The sequence below is a fragment of the Dioscorea cayenensis genome, unplaced genomic scaffold (genome assembly GCF_009730915.1).
Source record: "Dioscorea cayenensis subsp. rotundata cultivar TDr96_F1 unplaced genomic scaffold, TDr96_F1_v2_PseudoChromosome.rev07_lg8_w22 25.fasta BLBR01001452.1, whole genome shotgun sequence".
In the NCBI taxonomy this organism is placed as follows: Eukaryota; Viridiplantae; Streptophyta; class Magnoliopsida; order Dioscoreales; family Dioscoreaceae; genus Dioscorea; species Dioscorea cayenensis.
This window is the reverse complement of record NW_024087843.1, coordinates 1-18969: the sequence shown is the minus strand read 5'-3', so window position 1 is coordinate 18969 and position 18969 is coordinate 1. Positions and strand designations below refer to the sequence as shown.

Here is an 18969-nt window from a genome sequence, read left to right as displayed (position 1 = left end):
TCCTTTCTTTTTAATATACAACTTTCAAACTATGTCCATATCCTCTCCATGCACATGTTCTTGCCCCCATCCTTCCCTAACAAATTTAGACCTCCATGGGACCTTTATGTTGTGCTCTTCATGCATATATATCACCTTCCAAATCATCCATATTCCTCAAGTTAACGGCATTGAACTCATTTGCAATCATCTGTCTTCAACAATGGTGAACCCAAAGAGACTCGTTGAAATGGCTCGAAAATGGCGAAGGATGGCCCAATCAGGGAGGAGGAGGATATTGATGTCAAGAACTAACAGCGGGCTGAAGTCCAGCGAAGGTTCATTGGCAAGCAAGGGCCATTTCGTTGTCTATACAAAAGACGGGCGGCGTTTTGTTGTCCCTTTGGCTCATCTTAACAGCAATGTCTTCAAAGAACTCTTCAGGTTATCTGAAGAAGAGTTTGGGTTGCCTGGTGACAGGCCAATCATTCTCCCTTGTGATGCTGTTTTCATGGAACAACTTGTTGTGATTCTTAGAAGAAGAATTTCGGAAGATGTGGAGAAAGCTTTGCTTAACTCTATTGTTTCTAACAGATGCTCAGCATCATCATCACCATTCTCCCATGCTTCTATTAACAGTTATGCACTTGTGCATGGATTCTAACTGTTTTTCTTTTTCTTTTCTTTTTTTTTTTTAAAATTGTGATCATATGCTTTTGTTTCAAATCCATTGCATTTAATGTGATGAGATTCCATTATTGTGAATTAATGGATGAAGAAGGGCATGATTTTCAAGAAAACAAAAGCTAGCTCTTGTATATATGTTGGTTGAGGATTATGGTATCATATGATGATTCAATATACTTATGGTTGAGCATGAAACTTAAGTCATGGATGTTATTTCATCATGGCAAAGAGAAATGCTTTGGGATATTTGTATTGAACTATCATTAACATTATGTGGACACATTTTGTTGAACTTATCAAGTCTAACAAACCTAGTTTTATTTCTAACATTCTTGATCTTCTGCTATATATATATATAGTTCATCAAAAGTTTACAAATTAAAAAAAAATGCAGAATGTGATTTATAGTCATGATCCCTTAATGGTTGTGAATCATGAAGAGGCTTTTTAAAAGCATCAAACATGTAGATAATGGTGAGAAATAACTTGACAAGAGTTGTCATGCTCCTGATCCGGCATAACTGTAAGACCCAAATGAACCCACAAACATTTTCTTAGAAGACATTGTTGGAATATAAATCCCCCGTCAAATACAAACATGAAATAAACCACACAAATGGATCTTACTAGATGACAACCAATTCACCACACTTCAAACTGCAGAAATATATTCACAGATGCAAGATCACTCTTCAACAAAACATCCACAATAGTAACTACTGTTCTCACAATGAGCTCACACAAAATCAGCTCAAATCAAGAGAAAGAATTCAACATGGAAGCTACAAAACAAACCAGGGAAGACAATAGGTGGAAGAATATCACCAAGATGATAACTAGTCTTCCCACCATCAAAGAGATTCCCATATGCTTTTGAATGAGAGAAGATTGAGGAGCCTTTCCTTCTTCAAATCCAAAAGCCTTCACAGCCTGCAGCTTCTGAGAAAAAAAAAAGAGTAAAGTGATTTCTAGGCACAGCTAAGAATACATACTCACTCAGTGCTATCTCACTCTCTTTTTACAGCTGACACCCACTAGACATTTGTTTTACATATATATTTAGTTTGACCACTAGAATACCAAAAAAGACCTGGGTGTTCCCACATGAAAGGGGACCCACCCAACACATCTCCCCCTCACAGATGATGTGGGACTTGTTCCATTCCTGCAATGGAACGGCACATTTCAAGCTTCCCAAATGGCAATTCTTTTGTCATCATGTCAGCACCATTGTAGTCCGTGTGAATCTTTTCAAAAACAAATTGCTTTGCTTCCAATGCATCTCGTATCCAATGGTATCTCACATCTATGTGTTTTGACCTTGTATGAAATGCAGGATTTTTTCCAAGATGAATCGCACTTTGATTATCACAAAGATAGAACATACTTATCTTGTACAAAAATTAAGCTCCCGCATGAACTTCTTCACCCATAATAATTCTTTGTTAGTCATGAGTGCAATAAACTCGCTCGTAGTAGACAAGGCCACACATTTCTGAAGTCTTGATCGCCAAGAAACAGAACCACCTGCATATGTCATCAAGTAAACTCAGAGATAGACCTTCTCCCATCAACATCTCCTCGCCATATCTAAGTCTCAGATAGGGCTACTAAATTTGTATGTTTTGCTCCAAAACATAAGCACATATTACTAGTGCCACGAAGATATCTCATCAGCCATTTAACTGCATGCCAATGTTCCTTCCCTGGATTTGAGACAAACCTGCTGATAACTCCAACATAGTGAGCAATATCGGGCCTAGTACATATCATTGCATACATTAGACTTCCTGTGGCTAAAGCATAAGGAATCTTTTCCATAGCCTTCTTATCTTCTTCTGTTGTTGGACTCTGCTTATTACTTAGTTTGAAGTGTGCTCCCAGAGGGGTACTCACAGGCTTGGCTTTGTGCATGTTGAATCTTTGAAGCACTTTCTCAATATATTTCTCCTGTGATAACCACAATCTTTTGGTCTTCCTATCACGAATAATCTTCAAGCCTAGAATTTGACTTGCAGGTCCTAAATCCTTCATAGCAAAGGATTTAGTCAACTCTCTTTTCAGACTTGTAATTCTTGAGGCATTATTACCGATAATAAGCATGTTATCGACATAAATCAACAAAATAACAAAGTCATCACTTGAGAATTTCTTCATGAACACACAGTGATCTGAAGTAGTTTTTATGTAGCCATGCTTCCCCATAAAGGACTCAAACTTCTTGTACCATTGCCTTGGAGCTTGCGTCAAACCATAAAGACTTTTCTTCAACTTGCAAACACAGTCTTCTTTTCCTTTAACAACAAAACCTTCTGGTTGTATCATATAAATTTCCTCCTCAAGATCACCATGGAGAAATGCGGTCCTCACATCTATTTGCTCAATCTCCAAGTCAAGGATTGCTGCCAAGCTAAGAACAATTCTAATAGATGACATCTTGACTATAGGGGAGAATATCTCCTCAAAGTCAATTCCCTTTCTTTGGCTAAAGCCCTTCACAACCAACCTAGCTTTGTACCTTGGGTTTGAAGTGTTCTCATCATGTTTCACTCTAAAAACCCATTTATTTTTTAATGCCCTTTTTCCTTGTGGTAATTTCACAAGCTCGAAGGTATGGTTGTCATGGAGAGATTGTACCTCATCTTTCATAGCCTCAATCCAGTTAGTTTTGTGCACATCTTGCATAGTCTCTTCATAGCAACTAGGCTCACCACTATCTGTCAACAAGACATATTTGTGTTCTGGATATCTGTTAGATGGGTGTTTCTCCCTTGAGGATCTACGATGTGCATCTGCATTAGATGATATGTTGTCCTCTGGCTGTCCAACATCACCATTAGTAGGAACATTTGGCATGTCTGCTTCTTCTGCTTCTTCTAAGCTGGGAGTTTGTTCAGGAATTCCATTTGAAATTGCATCTGGAACATGCTGCAAAGGGACAGGCTCCACATCAACTAGTTTATAATCACATTGAGAAGAATCTTTTATCGCATTCCGAATGTCTTCTATTGTCCGATTTCTTTGCAAACACCACGTCTAGACTTCTAATGAGCTTTTTCTCAATCGGATCATACAATCTATATCCAAAACTCGCTCTTGGCCGTGATCCCAAAAACACACATTGTTTGGTTTTAGCTTCCAACTTGGATCTCTCATCCTTTGGAACATGCACAAAGGTCCTGCATCCAAAAATACCTAAGTGATTGTAGGATACATCCTTATTATACCAAACTCTATCTGGAATATCACCATCTAAGGATACATGTGGAGACATGTTGATGACATGCACATTAGTGAATATTGCTTCACACCAAAAAATACTAGGCAACTTAGCCTCAGACAGAAGGCATCTAACCCTCTCCATGAGTGTCCTATTCATTCTCTCTACCACGCCGTTCAATTGAGGAGTCTTTGGTGTAGTTTTTCTTATGAAAATCCGATCCCATGAGTCCGACAGTACTCATCAAAAGGACCTACATATTCGCCACCATTATCACTACGGATGCACTTCAAGTTCTTTCCTGTTTGTCTTTCTACTAGAGCATGAAATTCCTTGAACACACCAAGGACTTGGTCCTTCCTCTTCAAGGCATAGACCCATATCTTCCGAGAAAAGTCATCAATAAATGTGACAAAATACATTGCACCACCAAGAGAACTTGCTTTCATTGGACCACATACATCGGTATGTACTAGTTCCAATGCTTGAGTTCTTCTTGAGGGTGAATTGGTCTTGAAAGAGACTCTTGTTTGCTTCCCAGCCAAACAATGAATGCATCTATCTAATTTTTCTTTTCTCACATTGGAAAGAAGATCCCTCTTAATCAAACAATAGAGACCTTTTTCACTCATATGACAAAGCCTTCGATGCCACAACTCCATAGACTTGTCATCTTGTGCCATATAAACTGAATCTACAGGAATTGATGCTTGCATAATGTAGAGACTGCTTCTGCATTTTTTGCCATGAGCCACAATCATTGGTCCCTTATTAAGTCTGCATTGACCATTTTCAAAGGTGTTACAATATCCCTCATCATCAAGCTTTCCTGTAGAGATTATACTCAAATGCATATCTAGGGCATGCCTCACATCTTTGAGTTTCAATAGAGATCCATTTGCATTCTGCAGAACAACATCTCCCATGCCAACAACTTGAGACAAAGAGCCATTGCCTATTCTCAATGTCCCAAAATCACCAGGAGTATAGGATGTGAAAAACCTCCTATTAGAAGTAACATGAAGAGCAGAGCCACTATCAACAAGCCAACAAGTATCATCACTTGCCACATTCACCACATTAGCATCACAAATAATTAGCAGGTCATGATGTGTAGTAGCAGCAACATTGTCATCTTTGTCATTTTTCTTTTCCTGTTTCTCCCAAATTCTATTCTCTTTCTTGAGTTGAAAACAATACTTCTTAATGTGCCCTTTCTTTCCACAATGATGACACTCCATGTTCTTGTATCTAGGCCTGGACTTGCTTCTACTTTTGTCTCTATCTCTTTCATTCTTGAACTTGCTCCTCCCCCTATTCTCTATAGCAAAAACCACCGACTGTGAAGAGCAACCTTGGGATTTTCTCCTCATTTCCTCATTCAGTACACCAGCCTTGACAGTCTCCAAAGAAACAGTTCCATTGGGTACAGAATTGGCAAGAGAAATGCTAAAAGTCTCCCAACTGTCGGGAAGAATAGCAAGCAACAACAGCCCCAAGATCTCATCTTCAAATTTGATTCCCATCCCATATAACTGACTAATAATTCCTTGAAATTCATTCAAAAAATCAGGTACTGAGCTACCTTCCTTGAATCTCAACTGCATTAATCTTCTGAGCAAATACAGTTTGATGTTACCAGTCTTGGAAGCATACAAATTCTCAAGCTTGGTCCACAGTGTTCTTGCATGAGTCTCATTCTGTATATGGTTGTAGACATTCTCATCAACAAATTGCCTGATGAATCCACAAACCTGCTCATGTTCCAATTCCCACTCCTCATCACTTTTAGATTCAGGCTTGTGTGTGGCGAAAACCGGGAGATGCATAGCCTTTACAAAAAGAAGATCTTTCATTATATTTTTCCATAGACTATAATTAGTTCCATTTAAGTTGATCTTTCTATTTGAACCAAGATCCATCTTCTCAGCCATTAGCTCTGATACCACTGTTGGAATATAAATCCCCTGTCAAATACAAACATGAAATAAACCACACAAATGGATCTTACTAGATGACAACCAATTCACCACACTTCAAACTGCAGAAATATATTCACAGATGCAAGATCACTCTTCAACAAAACATCCACAATAGTAACTACTTTGTTCTCCAACGTGAGCTGACACAAAAAATCAGCTCAAATCAAGAGAAAGAATTCAACATGGCGGCTACAAAACAAACTAGGGAAGACAATAGGTGGAAGAATATCACCAAGATGATAACTAGTCTTCCCACCATCAAAGAGAGTTCTGGATGCTTTTGAATGAGAGATGATTGAGCCTTTCCTTCTTCAAATCAAAAGCCTCTCCTGACTGCGACTACGAGAAAAGAGTAAAGTGATTTCTAGGCACACTAAGAATACATACTCACTTAGTGCTATCTCCTCTCTTTTACAGGTGACACCCACTAGACATTTGTTTTACATATATATATAGTTTGACCACTAGAATACCAAAAAAGACCTGGGTGTTCCCACATGAAAGGGGACCCACCCAATAGACATCATACCCAGAAAAAATATATATTGAGAGGGAAAATTCATAGAAAAGCAAAACACCATGAAGAACAAAACATACATTCATAAGAACTCTCATATTTTCTGAAAAACAAAAGCAATGAAACTAACTAGATAACTAGGCTAGCTTAGCTGAGTCACACCTAATGTGCCTGCATCTAGTTCTCTGAGCCGCTTTAGCCTTTCTCTGCCTCAAACTAACCCATCATCTCAGATCTTCAAAGCACAGCCATTCATCTTCTTTCTCACAACCATTCAAGTTTGCCTAGAACTTAAACCACAAACTATGATAAACCTCATCTCAACCGTCCATTCATCCAATCTGAATTCTCCAACAACTTTAACGAACTTTTAAACACCTACAATGACCAAACTACCCTCCATTCATCAAAACACTTCATAACCTCTCAAACTCTGCAGAACACTCCATACCTCTCCAGCAATCCACTCTAAGCTACATTCATTTGTCATAATCCACCCTTCAATTGCATCTCAACAATCTCTCCACTTGATTGAAGCTTGTTAACACCCAAACTATCTCGAAATTGCAAGTATTTCTGAACATTCAGACATTTTGTAAAAATGTCGGCCATTTGTGTATTTGTACTACAATAGCTGACTTGAACTTCCTTGTTTGTCATCAAATCTCGAATATAGTGTAGTTTTACATCCACATTCTTGGTCCTGCCATGTACAGTGAGTTTTTTTGCTATTGCTATATAGGACTTATTATCACACCATTATTGAATTGGTTCTTCACACTTCACTCCACAATCAAGTAGAACTTTCTTCATCCAAATGCCATGACTACCAGCTGCGCACAAGGCATTATATTCAGCTTCAGTGGTTGACAATGCCACAGTAGCTTACTTCTTTGATGACCAACAAACTGCACCTGAGCCCAAATTGAAAACAAATCTTGAAGTACTTTTCCTATCTTGCACATCTCCACACCCAATCATCGCTCAGAACTCTTTTCTAACTTCAATTCATTATAATCAGCTTATACTTGATTCAAATCTTTTGGTTCTGCTAAATACCAACACTTGTTTTTCTTTGCCCGAACGTATCTTTGTAGGATTGGTCATATCGAGACAACATATTCATCGAAAAACACTCATATCAAAGCTTCCAGTGAGATAGATATAATTATTTACCAACAAGCTTTCCAGTCGACTGTTGCATTTGCATTCGGATTCTTCATTCAATTGCAACTTGGTGCCTTAATTCATAGGTATGAAATTGATTCACATCCTTGCATTTAAATTGCTTTAATGCATCTTCAGTATATTTCTTTTGAGATACATGAATTCCCATTGTAGTTTGTTTTATTTCAAAACCCAGAAAATAATACATCAAACTAAATCATTCATTTCAAATTCTTTCTTCATCTTCTCTCTGAATTGACTGACTATTTGCAATGAAGACACCATATCAAACATCATCCATACATACACAACTAACAACATACCTTCATTCCTTTCGAGCTCTTGTACAAAGTGAATTGAAATAACTCTCCGAAAACTATCTGACCGAAAACCAATTATCCGACTTTCCATACCTAGCCCTTGGAGCTTGTTTCAACCACACAAAGCCTTCTCTTTTAATTTATGTACACCATTCTTCATCGCTTGAACACTCAAAGCTTTTGGTTGAGTAAACATACACTTCTTCTTCAATTTTGCCATTTAAGAAAGTAGACTTTTTACGATCGTTGGAATAATGGCCATCTTCTATGTGTCGCCAGAGCTTAAAACATTCGGCGATGATCAATCCTTACCATCGGAGAGAATATTTCTTCATAATCAATTCCAAATTCTTGAGTATAGTCTTTCACAAACAAGCCTAGCCTTTGTATTTCTCCACTTCTCCATTAGGTTTATCTTTGGTCTTTTATAAACCCATTTTCACCCCAATCACCTTTCTTCTCGATGGTAAGGAACACAATTTCCATGTTTAATTCTTTTCAATAGACCCTAATTTCTTCGATCATAGCTTTTTCCAAATGTGCTGAATTTTTCACTTCTTTCATAACAACCTGGATCCGTCACGCTAAGGGCAAAGCTACAACTCTCATATGTGTCTTTCAAAGTTCTAACCTCTAAACTGAAGATTCAGCTACACTTATCCCTTTTCACCGCTTGTTCACTCGTCTTCAGTGAGAATTGTTTGATGAACCGCGCTCCCACCATTCTCAACTTCAGTTTGTATAAAATCTGATGTCCACGGTACCCGAAAGGAAGCATTTGATTTAATTTCCTACAAACTGCAACCTTTTGAACTGAAAACTCTCATGCTGTCCCACTACCAAAATTCAATCTCAACAAACTTAACATCTCTACTCACTATAATCTTCTCAAAATTAGGTACCATAATTCTATAGGCTTTAGCATCTTGACACTAGCTCTACAAAGATACCTCTCACCGCTCCGTCCCATTTCCAAATTTTGTGCAAGTACACCGCAGCATGAGCTACATCCAAACATCTCTCAAATGACTTATTCTTGGCTTCCTCTCAAACTAAATCTCATATGGATTATGATTGCACATTACTTGAGTTGGAGATATATTAGATAAGTAGCTGTTAGCACTGCTTCTGCCCAAAAAGATTTTGGTAATTTGCTTGCACTCAACAAACATTTAGCTTTCTCTACCAATGTTCTATTCTTCCTCTCAGCAACACCATTTTGATGAGGGCAATAAGGAGCAGTATACTCATGTTTGATACTCATATGTGTACAGAACACATTAAATTCTCTAGAGGTATACTCTCCCCCTCTATCATGTCCTAAACTATTTTTAGTTTATCACGGATTGTCTCTCAACAAATGCTAGGAACCTTAAAAACAATCAATGACCTCATGCTTGTATTTTTAAAATGTACACCAACTCATTCTATAATAATCATCAACAAAACAACAAAAATTCTGCCTCACCATTTGATTACCTACATAGGTCCACACACATCTCGCATGAATTAGTGAAATCTTTTTATTTGCCTTCCATGATCTACCTACTTGAAATGGTGATCTTGATAATTCATTGTAAACACAATCTTCACAATGTATTAAGCTTTTGATTTCAGGTAATCCCAGAACCATGTTAGACTGAAACAAACATTGGAAATCCTGAACATTCAAATGTCCATACCTACTATGCCATAACTCAGCCATTGCTTCTCTTCCCATGATCAAATTTGTCTGTTCATCCTTACTAAACTCCACTGCAAACAAATTATTCCTCTTCTGAACAGTCATCAATAAAACCCCAGTACTTGCATTAACGATCTGACATCCAACCTTGCTAAAATGAACATTGTAACCACTCTCAATTATATGTCCCACACTAAGTAAATTGTAAGCCAATGAAGGAACAAATTGAACTCCATGAATTAATTTCACTTCTCCATGAACATGAACAACCACAGAACATTTACCAAGAACCTCCACTTCTAAATCATCACCAAGTCTAACTTTTTGTTGTACAGTTTCATCCAACTGAGAAAACAATGCCTTGTTGCTTGTCATATGATTTGAAATACCACTATCTAGCAACCAAACTGAAGAATTGTCACCAACTTCTCCATTATACACCATAAACAAACTGTCATTACCACTTGTAGTCTGATTGCTAGCAGAACTAGATCCTTCCTCAACATTGTTTCCTTGAGACCAACAGTGTGATTGATAGTGTCCAAATTTCTTACACCTGAAACATTGTACATTTTGTAACTCACCTCTTCCAAACCTTTGGCCACCAAATGATCTTAGACCTCTTCTAAATCTACCAAATGGTCTTGCAAAGTCTCTGCCTCTTTGCCATGACTGCCCATCACCACTATACTGCTATCTTGGAGCAAATGATCTCTAACCACTACTTCCTCTTGAACCATCATCTCCTGAAAATCTTCCTCTATAGCTTCTACCTCTTCCTCTCACAAAATTCCTACCACCACTTGTTCCTCCTCTTATAACAAATGCTTTATCACCTTGTTTCTCAGTAAATTGATTAAACCTGGCTTCATGTGCTAGTAATGAACTACTCAAATCATCTAAGGTAAGCTTTGACACATCCCTTGCCTCCTCAATTGATGTCACTGCATGTACAAATCTGGAAGACAAACTCCTCATGACCTTCGAAACTACTTCTACATCTATTAGATCAGTACCCATGCCTCTAATTTGATTAACAATCACCAAAATTCTAGTGACATAATTCTAAATTGTTTCTTCTTCCCTCATCTGTAACAAATCAAATTTTTGCCTCAAAGTTTGCTACCTTATCATTTTAGAAGTCCCTTGATTTTCATTCTTAATATGATCCCAAGCTTCCTTGGCTGAATTAAATCTCACAATTCTATGAAATATTATCTCATCTACTGCTTGCTGAATTAAGAACAAGGCCTTGGCATCATCTTTTTCATTCTCCATCTTCTTGTCTTCAGATCCATCCTTGTCTACACCCACTTTAATAATCTTCCATAGATTTTGAGACCTGAAAAAAGTCTTCATCCGATGACTCCAATGTTCATACCCTTCTCCTTTAAACACATGTAAAGAAGAAGTAGCTATCTCTGGTGCTGAGGAAGTACTTGCAGCTATTAGACACACACTTGCACTCCAACTGCTTCACTTCTTTAATTCACCAGTATTCACTTCTTAAAACCAACAAAAAACAATTTTCTTCCCTCACTAACAAACACTTGAACATCACCAAACCTTCAATTTTTTTAAAAACATCACAGCACCACCAAACAGCACATCTCATCTCACTGCTTGAAAATATCAACACTATACAACAGAACAACCAAACTGAAACTGCAGATAGCTTCTTCAACAGCTCGGATACCACTTGTAAGACCCAAATGAACCCACAAACATTTTATTAGAAGACATCATGCCAAAAAAACATATATATTGAGAGGGAAAATTCATAGAAAAACAAAACACCATGAAGAACAAAACATACATTCATAAGAACTCTCATATTTTCTGAAAAACAAAAGCAATGAAACTAACTAGATAACTAGGCTAGCTTTAATGTGTCACATCCAATGTGTCTGCATCTGGTTCTCTGAGCTTCTTTAGCCTTTCTCTGCCTCAAACTAACCCATCATCTCAGATCTTCAAATCACAGCCATTCATCTTCTTTCTCATAGCCATTCAAGTTTGCCTATAACTTAATCCACAAACTATGATAAACCTCATCTCAGCCATCCATTCATCCAATCTGAATTTTCTAACAGCTTTAACAAACTTTTAAACACCTACAATGACCAAACTATCCTCCAGTCATTAGAACACTTCATTACCTCTCAAACTCTGCTAATATCTCTCCAGCAATTCACTCTAAGCTACATTCAATTGCCACAATCCACCCTTCAATCACATCTCAACACTTGGGCACCCATAGGCTAGGAGCTATTGAGGTTTAAATCAAGCTGATAATGTTGCATTTATGCATAAATCATGTGTTTTCATACAAGAGTTTATTTGAATAAGCATGTATTTTTTTTCATATCGGAGTCTGTGTCAATAAGTTGGTCTTATGAGACTTAGTCTAATGTTATTAGAAACTTGGTTTAAAGTTGTTAGACTGTTGCCTTGTAATAATTAATGTGTGTAAGCATCCCTTGTTTTGTGTGGACTTTTTCCGTGATGAAAGCCATATTTGGTGCATAGTCATTATACAAAGTTATAATAAGAATTTTTAAACTTTTAGAATCCTTTGCTATTCTTGTCTCTAACATTGTGGTATCCGAAATGGGTTGTGAGAAACCATGTCGATAAATGGCAACAACATGAGTAGTTCATGACCATCTCGCCAATTTTTAAAGTGGAATGCTATGAGTATTAGAACATAAAAATGATGACCTTGTTTAAATCCTGAGAACTATGGGATCTAGTTGAACAAGGGTATGCTCGATCAGATAAAGATGAAGGTAGGTTGAAGGAGAACCGGAAGCGTGATTCGAAGGTACTTTTCTTCATCCAGAGAGCCGCACAAGACAATTTTTCTCTCGGATTGAGTGCGCTACCATGTCAAAGAGGCGTGGATAATACTCCAGACATAATTCCAAGGTTGTGAAACTCCAAACATTGAGGAAGGAGTTTGAGACCTTACAAAGTGAAAAGCAAACGCGAAGTAGTGCATGCATAATTTTCTATCAAGGGTGTTAGTCATACATAACTAGATGCGTAGCGTGAGGTGATGGAAAATCATGCGAAGCTGTGCGCAAAGTGCACGGAGCGGCATCTAAATTCAATCCGTAGTAGCTACGATCACAAAGTCCAAGGCACCCTGCCGATCTCACCCTTGATGAACTGAGTGGGTCTTTTTGCAGTCACAAACAGGATCATTAGGTGCGTCTAGAAATCCAAGGAGAAAGCATTTTAAGGGAAGGATGAAGTTTCAACTACGAAGGAAGCGGAAAAGAATACAAGCATAGGATATAGCAGAGGTGCATTCAGAGACAGGCATCGCAGCGGAGGAAGAGGAAAAAATATGGAGTCAAGGCAATCTCTCAATAATCATCGAATTAATAGAAGCAATGTTCAGTGCCATATATATAAAAAAATATGGACACATGAATTCCAATTGCTGGTTTAAAGACAAAAAGCGCGAATGTGGGGAAAGAGAATGAAGTAATTTTTTTATCGCTAACTATGGTGCAAATGATGAAGTAGAAAGTATATGGCTTGTCGATAGTGGTTTCTCAAACCATATGACAAGCTTGAAGAGTTTGTTCAAGGAGTTGGATGAAACACAAAAGCAAACGGTGAGGCTTGGTGACAATAAAAAAGTGCAAGTCGAAGGAAGAGAGGTTGTGGCTATCAAGACAACTCTAAACACTCTCAAGATCCTACATGATGTGCAGTATGTGCAGAGCAATATTGTGCACAACCTATTAAGTGTAGGCCAATTACTATCAAATGGATACTCCATTCTATTTGATAATGAAGCTTGCATTATTCAAGACAAGAACACAGGGATGCAGTTGGCAAGTGTGCAAATGAACAAAAATAGAATGTTTCCCTTGGAAGTCTTGAACATGGAAGCTCACAGTTTGGTTATAGGTGGAATCGAGCAGCTAATAGATTCTGTTCATTGGCATTTGCGCTATGGCCACTTAAATATAAGAGGATTGATGTTGTTGCACCATCGAAATATGGTTAAAGGGCTTCCCAACATCAATAAGCTTGATCTCTGTTGATTCTCTAATGTGAATGAACCAGAAAGTTCAGTGATCGATCCGAAACAAACTCAGAGAAAACACAAAGAAAACAGAATCAGAAGAAACACAAATAGTACTCTCATTTCATTCTATTTCTTTCTTACAGGCATATATATATAAAGATATTTATGAAAAGACCATAATACCCATAACTAAACACATGACACTCCACTAACATGCCCTCGAACTTATACCATATCTAAAGATCCAAATCATCTCGTACCCATCCATTTCTCTCACTCTCTTTCATTCACACTACAACTCACCAAACATTATCAAACTCCAAAGAATTACAAAGATACATCAATGTAATATATACACATATCTTCGGCCATCACTTTATTGATACCGCAACACATCAATCTCCAATTTTCCAACTCCAACTTCTATTCCAACAAAGCAATATCTTCAATCATGCAACAAGCTCCTCCCTTGATTGAAGACTATAAACACCCAAACATTCTCCCGAATTTATAGAACTGTGTACACTCTTACACACTTTGTAAATACATCAGCTTGTCGATCGAGACTTGCAATAATGTAAACTCACCACTTTGTTGTTAACCACTTCTCGGATGTAATGAAACTCTCTACATCAATGTGTTTTAGATCTACCATGAAGAGTTGGATTTTTGCTATTGAAATACAAGACTTATTATCACACCATATAGGTATAGCCTCTTCACTTTGAACACCAAAAAATCAACCAACATGTTCTTCATCCAAAACACCATGACAACAAGCTCCACATATAGGCTATATTCAAATTTCTCCTCCAGACTCGGATAAAGCCACTACATCTTGCTTCTTTGATGTCCAACAAATTGCTCCTGTAACCCGTGAGACTAAAACACAAATCCCTCGACGTACTTTCTTTCCTATCCTTTAAATCACCACACCAATCACTACTCCAGTAAAACCTTCTAAGGCAAAAAGTTGGACTCTATATTATTGATGCCAAAATCCAATGTTCCTGCAACATATCTGAGGACATTTCTAGCAGCAGCAAATTGAATTTTTGTAGGACAAGACATAAATCTTGACAATAAGCATACTGGAAACATTAAGTCAGGTCTTGAGTGAGTTAAATACAAAAAGTTACCAATTAAATACCTATAATATGTTGGATTTGTTTCTTCGAGACTGCGTAAATAATTGTTGTTTTTGTACTGGACTTAAAAGAACAGAGAGTACCTTGCATCCTTGCATATTGTAGGCCTCAATACCTCTTCTGCTCAGACACTTTTCCGCGACATATGTATCCCATACATATCTTGTTTGATCTCAAAGCCTGAAGAAATATTTCATAAGTCCCAAATCATTCATGCCAAACATATTTTTCATCTCCAAATTTTAAATTGTTCAACCATCTTCAAAGAGGATCCCATATAAATTAGATCATCTCCATACACACGCACTCAATAGAATTCCACCATTAGCTAACACCTTTTATACAAAGTATGTTCCTGCTTTCGACTTCTCCTAAAAATTCGCGGACTCGAAAACCATGAGTCCAATTTTGCATACCAAGCTCTTGGAGATTGTTTTTAAAACCATACAAGGCTTTAATCAGTTTATATACCATCTCTTTGCCTCGAATCAAATCCCTTTCGTCGAGACATAGACTTCTTCTTCAATAGTGCCATCTCAGAAAAAGCCGATTTTTACATCTAACTTGAAAACGTGCCATTGTCTATATGCAAGAATAGCTAAAAACATTCTCATCACGATCCAATCGTAGGACTAGAGAAACACGCCTTCATAATCAATTCCATATTCCTCAATGCTATCCTTTAGCCACCAACCTTGCTTTTGTATTTATCAAGAGTCCCATCTCGCTTTTGTATTTTGTTTTGTAAATCCATTTAACTCCAATCACTTTTTCTCAGTGGTTGTTCAGCTTAATTGCCATGTTCCATTCCTCCAATCTGCATCAATTTCTATAGCCATAGCCTTTTGCCGTTGTTTTGATTTTTCCGCTCTTTTATAAGTTGTAGGATCGCATACGCCCAGTGAGCAAAACCCAACTTTCATATATGTCTCTAGAGATTTCACTCTTTGGATTGGAGATTCATTCTACACTTGTATCTCTTGCTTGAATATTTTGTGAACCGCCCATCTGATCTCGTTCGCATAGTATCATTGCTGTAAACCTCGATCGCAGCATTTAAATCTTCAATTATAACCGAATTTTGACCTCCCGATTTTTTGAATACCACTTCTCGTTGATGCATCTTCCTTTTACCGCCCAAATCCAACTTTCATCTTCAACAAAAATGAACATCCTCGGCTGATAAACCACTTTGGTTCGTGTCCTGAATATAAATTTTATATGCTTTAGCATTCGAACAATAGCCAATAAAGATGTCTTCTCGTGCTCTCATCATCTAGCTTTTTGCAACTTCGGAAGCAATCCGTGTATAGGCTACACACCCAAAAACCTTTAAAATGATGTACCTTTTGGTTTTATTTCAAAACCAAACTCATGAGGTGTCATTTGTTGAACTGCCTCGTGAGGAGAAATGTCTTTGATGTATAAGTCGTCATGTAATCGGCCACCTATACTGTCAGGCAAATTTTTGGCCTCCAACATACCCCAGCCTCCTCAATTAATGTTCTATTCTCTCTCCGCCACCCCATTTTGTTGAGGAGAATGGCAGTCATAGCTCATGTTTAATACCAAAGATTGATGCAAAAACTTATCAAACTCTCTGACACAAATTCCTCCTCCTCATCTGCTCTAAGAATTCTCAACTTGCAATTTGATTGTCTTTCAACCAAACCTAGAAATTGCTGAAAACATGTAAAAACTTCATGCTTATGCTTCAACATGTAAGTCCAAACCATGCGTGAGTAATCATCAATGAACACCACAAAATATTTACTTCCACCACAAGACTCATTCTCGCATTGACCACATACATCCGCATGAACAAGATGTAATTTATGTTGTGCTCTCCATGATCTTCTTTGTGTCAAAAGATTTTCTTGTCATTTTCCCATAAACACAATCGTTACAGTGCTTAAACTGCTTTAAGTTTGGTAACCCAATAACCATGCCATGCTGTTTGAGAGCTTGCAATCCTTGAAAATTGAGATGACTCAAATCTATGATGCCAAAAGCAATGATACCTCATCTTCTTTTCACAACTACATTTGCAACTTCAGTTGTTAGCAAATTCTACGGATATAGATTATTATTGTTTCTTCTCACATTCAATAATTTCTCTACCGCTTGTTGCACGCCCCGTACATCACACCCTTGTTTCCAAATTTAATCACATATCCACTCATATCCAACCGATCATCAAGCTTAACAAATTATGTGAGTCTTGGCACATCAATTCACATCATGGATTAATTTTGTGCTCCATTATGAAGTGTTACCGCAATTGAACCTTCCATATACTTTCATTTCCTCGATCATCTCCCAATTTGACTATATGGGACTCAAAGACTCACTCAAGTTGTGTAAACAAGATTTTCTTCCCCGCCATAGGACGAGTACCCACTATCTAACAACTCAAAATTACCAAATTATCTTGCTCATCTTTTCTTTTCACCATAATGTACCACTAAATAGATTCTACTCTCATTGGATGCTTGATCTTCTTCATTAACTGTATTTTGATCTTGAGATCTACTTAAGTACCAACAATATGCCTTTGTATGCCCATATTTCCCACAATTAAAACACTGCACACCTTGAAAGTTTCTTCCACCCCTTTGCCCAGTTGGAGCCCTATAAAATTGTCTTTGACCTCCTCTTCCAAATTGTTGTTCTGGATCAAACCGCCACGTCTCCGATCATCCGACCATCTCTAGAACCATACAAATTTCTCTTCCTCTACATCAAAAATTTCTCGCCGCGACCCCAACAAACCCTCCGCCTCTAGAAATTCCAACAAACAAAAGCTTCCACTCTCTTGAGGATCAAGACTTTGAGAACCACCACTACTTGATGCTTCACCCTTGATACATAACACCTTGTCGTAGTTTGATCGCCAGAGATCCATTAAACTCGATCTATAAGTCTGTAGGCTACCACCAATCATTCAAAGATATCTTATCTATATCTCTAGCTTCTTCAATAGAAGTATGATATGATCATACATCAATGTCAAACTTCATCACCTTGACACCACTTCATTCCTCCAACTCCAAACCTAGAGCCTTTTAATTTGACGTACTAAAGCTATAACTCTGTAACATCAACTAGCTCCTTATCCTCTCTCATCTCGCAATAATTCAAACTTTTGTCTTAACGCTTGCCTCTCGAACAGCGACTCATTCGTGGTAGTTCCATGATATTCACCCTTTGCATATGATCCCAAGCCTCCTTTACAAGAGAGAGTAAATCCTCGGACAATTCTACTGCAAAGATCGAGCTCATCAATCGTCCGTGAATCGTAAAATACGTGGCTTTGGCATCATCTGGCTTCCAAATGTGCCTTCAGCTCCCTTCCTTCAAAGCTCCCTTCTTCTACAATCTTCCACAAATCTTTGACTCTAAAAATCTTCATTCAACGCCTCCATCTGATCATGCCTCCTTCTCCTCCGACACAGGCACAGATGTCGAAACTATCCTCTGTGGAGTTGATGATGAGGTCGCCTTTTGCCATACTCTCGTTGCTCTCACACACCCTCACAAACACATCAACAACCCACATGACCTTCTCAAAATCGATCACACAAGTACCCAACACCACTGGAAGGCTCGATACTGATACTGATTCTCTAATGTGAATAAACCGTAAAAGTTCAGTCGATCGATCCGAAACAAACTCGTAGAAAACTACAAAGAAAACAAGTAATCGAAGAAACACAAATAGTACTCTCATTTCATTCTATTTCTCTTACAGCATATATATATAAAGATATTTCGAAAAGACGCATAATACCCATAACTAAAACACATGACACCCACTAACATGCCCTCGAACTTATACCATATCTAAAGATCCAATATCCTCACCATCCATTCTCTATCTTTCATCTACACAATTACAACCTACCAAACATTATCAAACTCGAGTAAACTACAAAGATACATCGATAGAATATATACACACATCTTTCGATTTCAGCTTCATTGACAACCGCAACAACGGGTCAATCTCAATTTTCCAACTCCAACTTCATTCCAATAAGAACATCTTCAATCATACAACAATCACGCAAAGGTGTGTTTATGAAAACTAACAAACGATCATTTTCTTAGGGAGCTTGGAGCTGCCTCTCACTCGAGCTCATGCATCTTGACTTGTGGACCCATGTAAACTCCCTTTCTTTGTGGAGCATCTATTTCTTTTACTTACCGATGATCACACT

The 18969-nt window shown here is 37.8% G+C and overlaps 1 protein-coding gene across 1 annotated transcript; it reads left to right on the top strand.

Moving 5' to 3' along the window:
• Positions 1 to 202: 202 nt before the first annotated feature.
• Positions 203 to 643, top strand: LOC120256453 (auxin-responsive protein SAUR64-like). The gene has a single exon (XM_039264128.1). The coding sequence runs from the start codon at positions 203 to 205 to the stop codon at positions 641 to 643; it is 441 nt and encodes a 146-aa protein (XP_039120062.1).
• Positions 644 to 18969: the final 18326 nt, after the last annotated feature.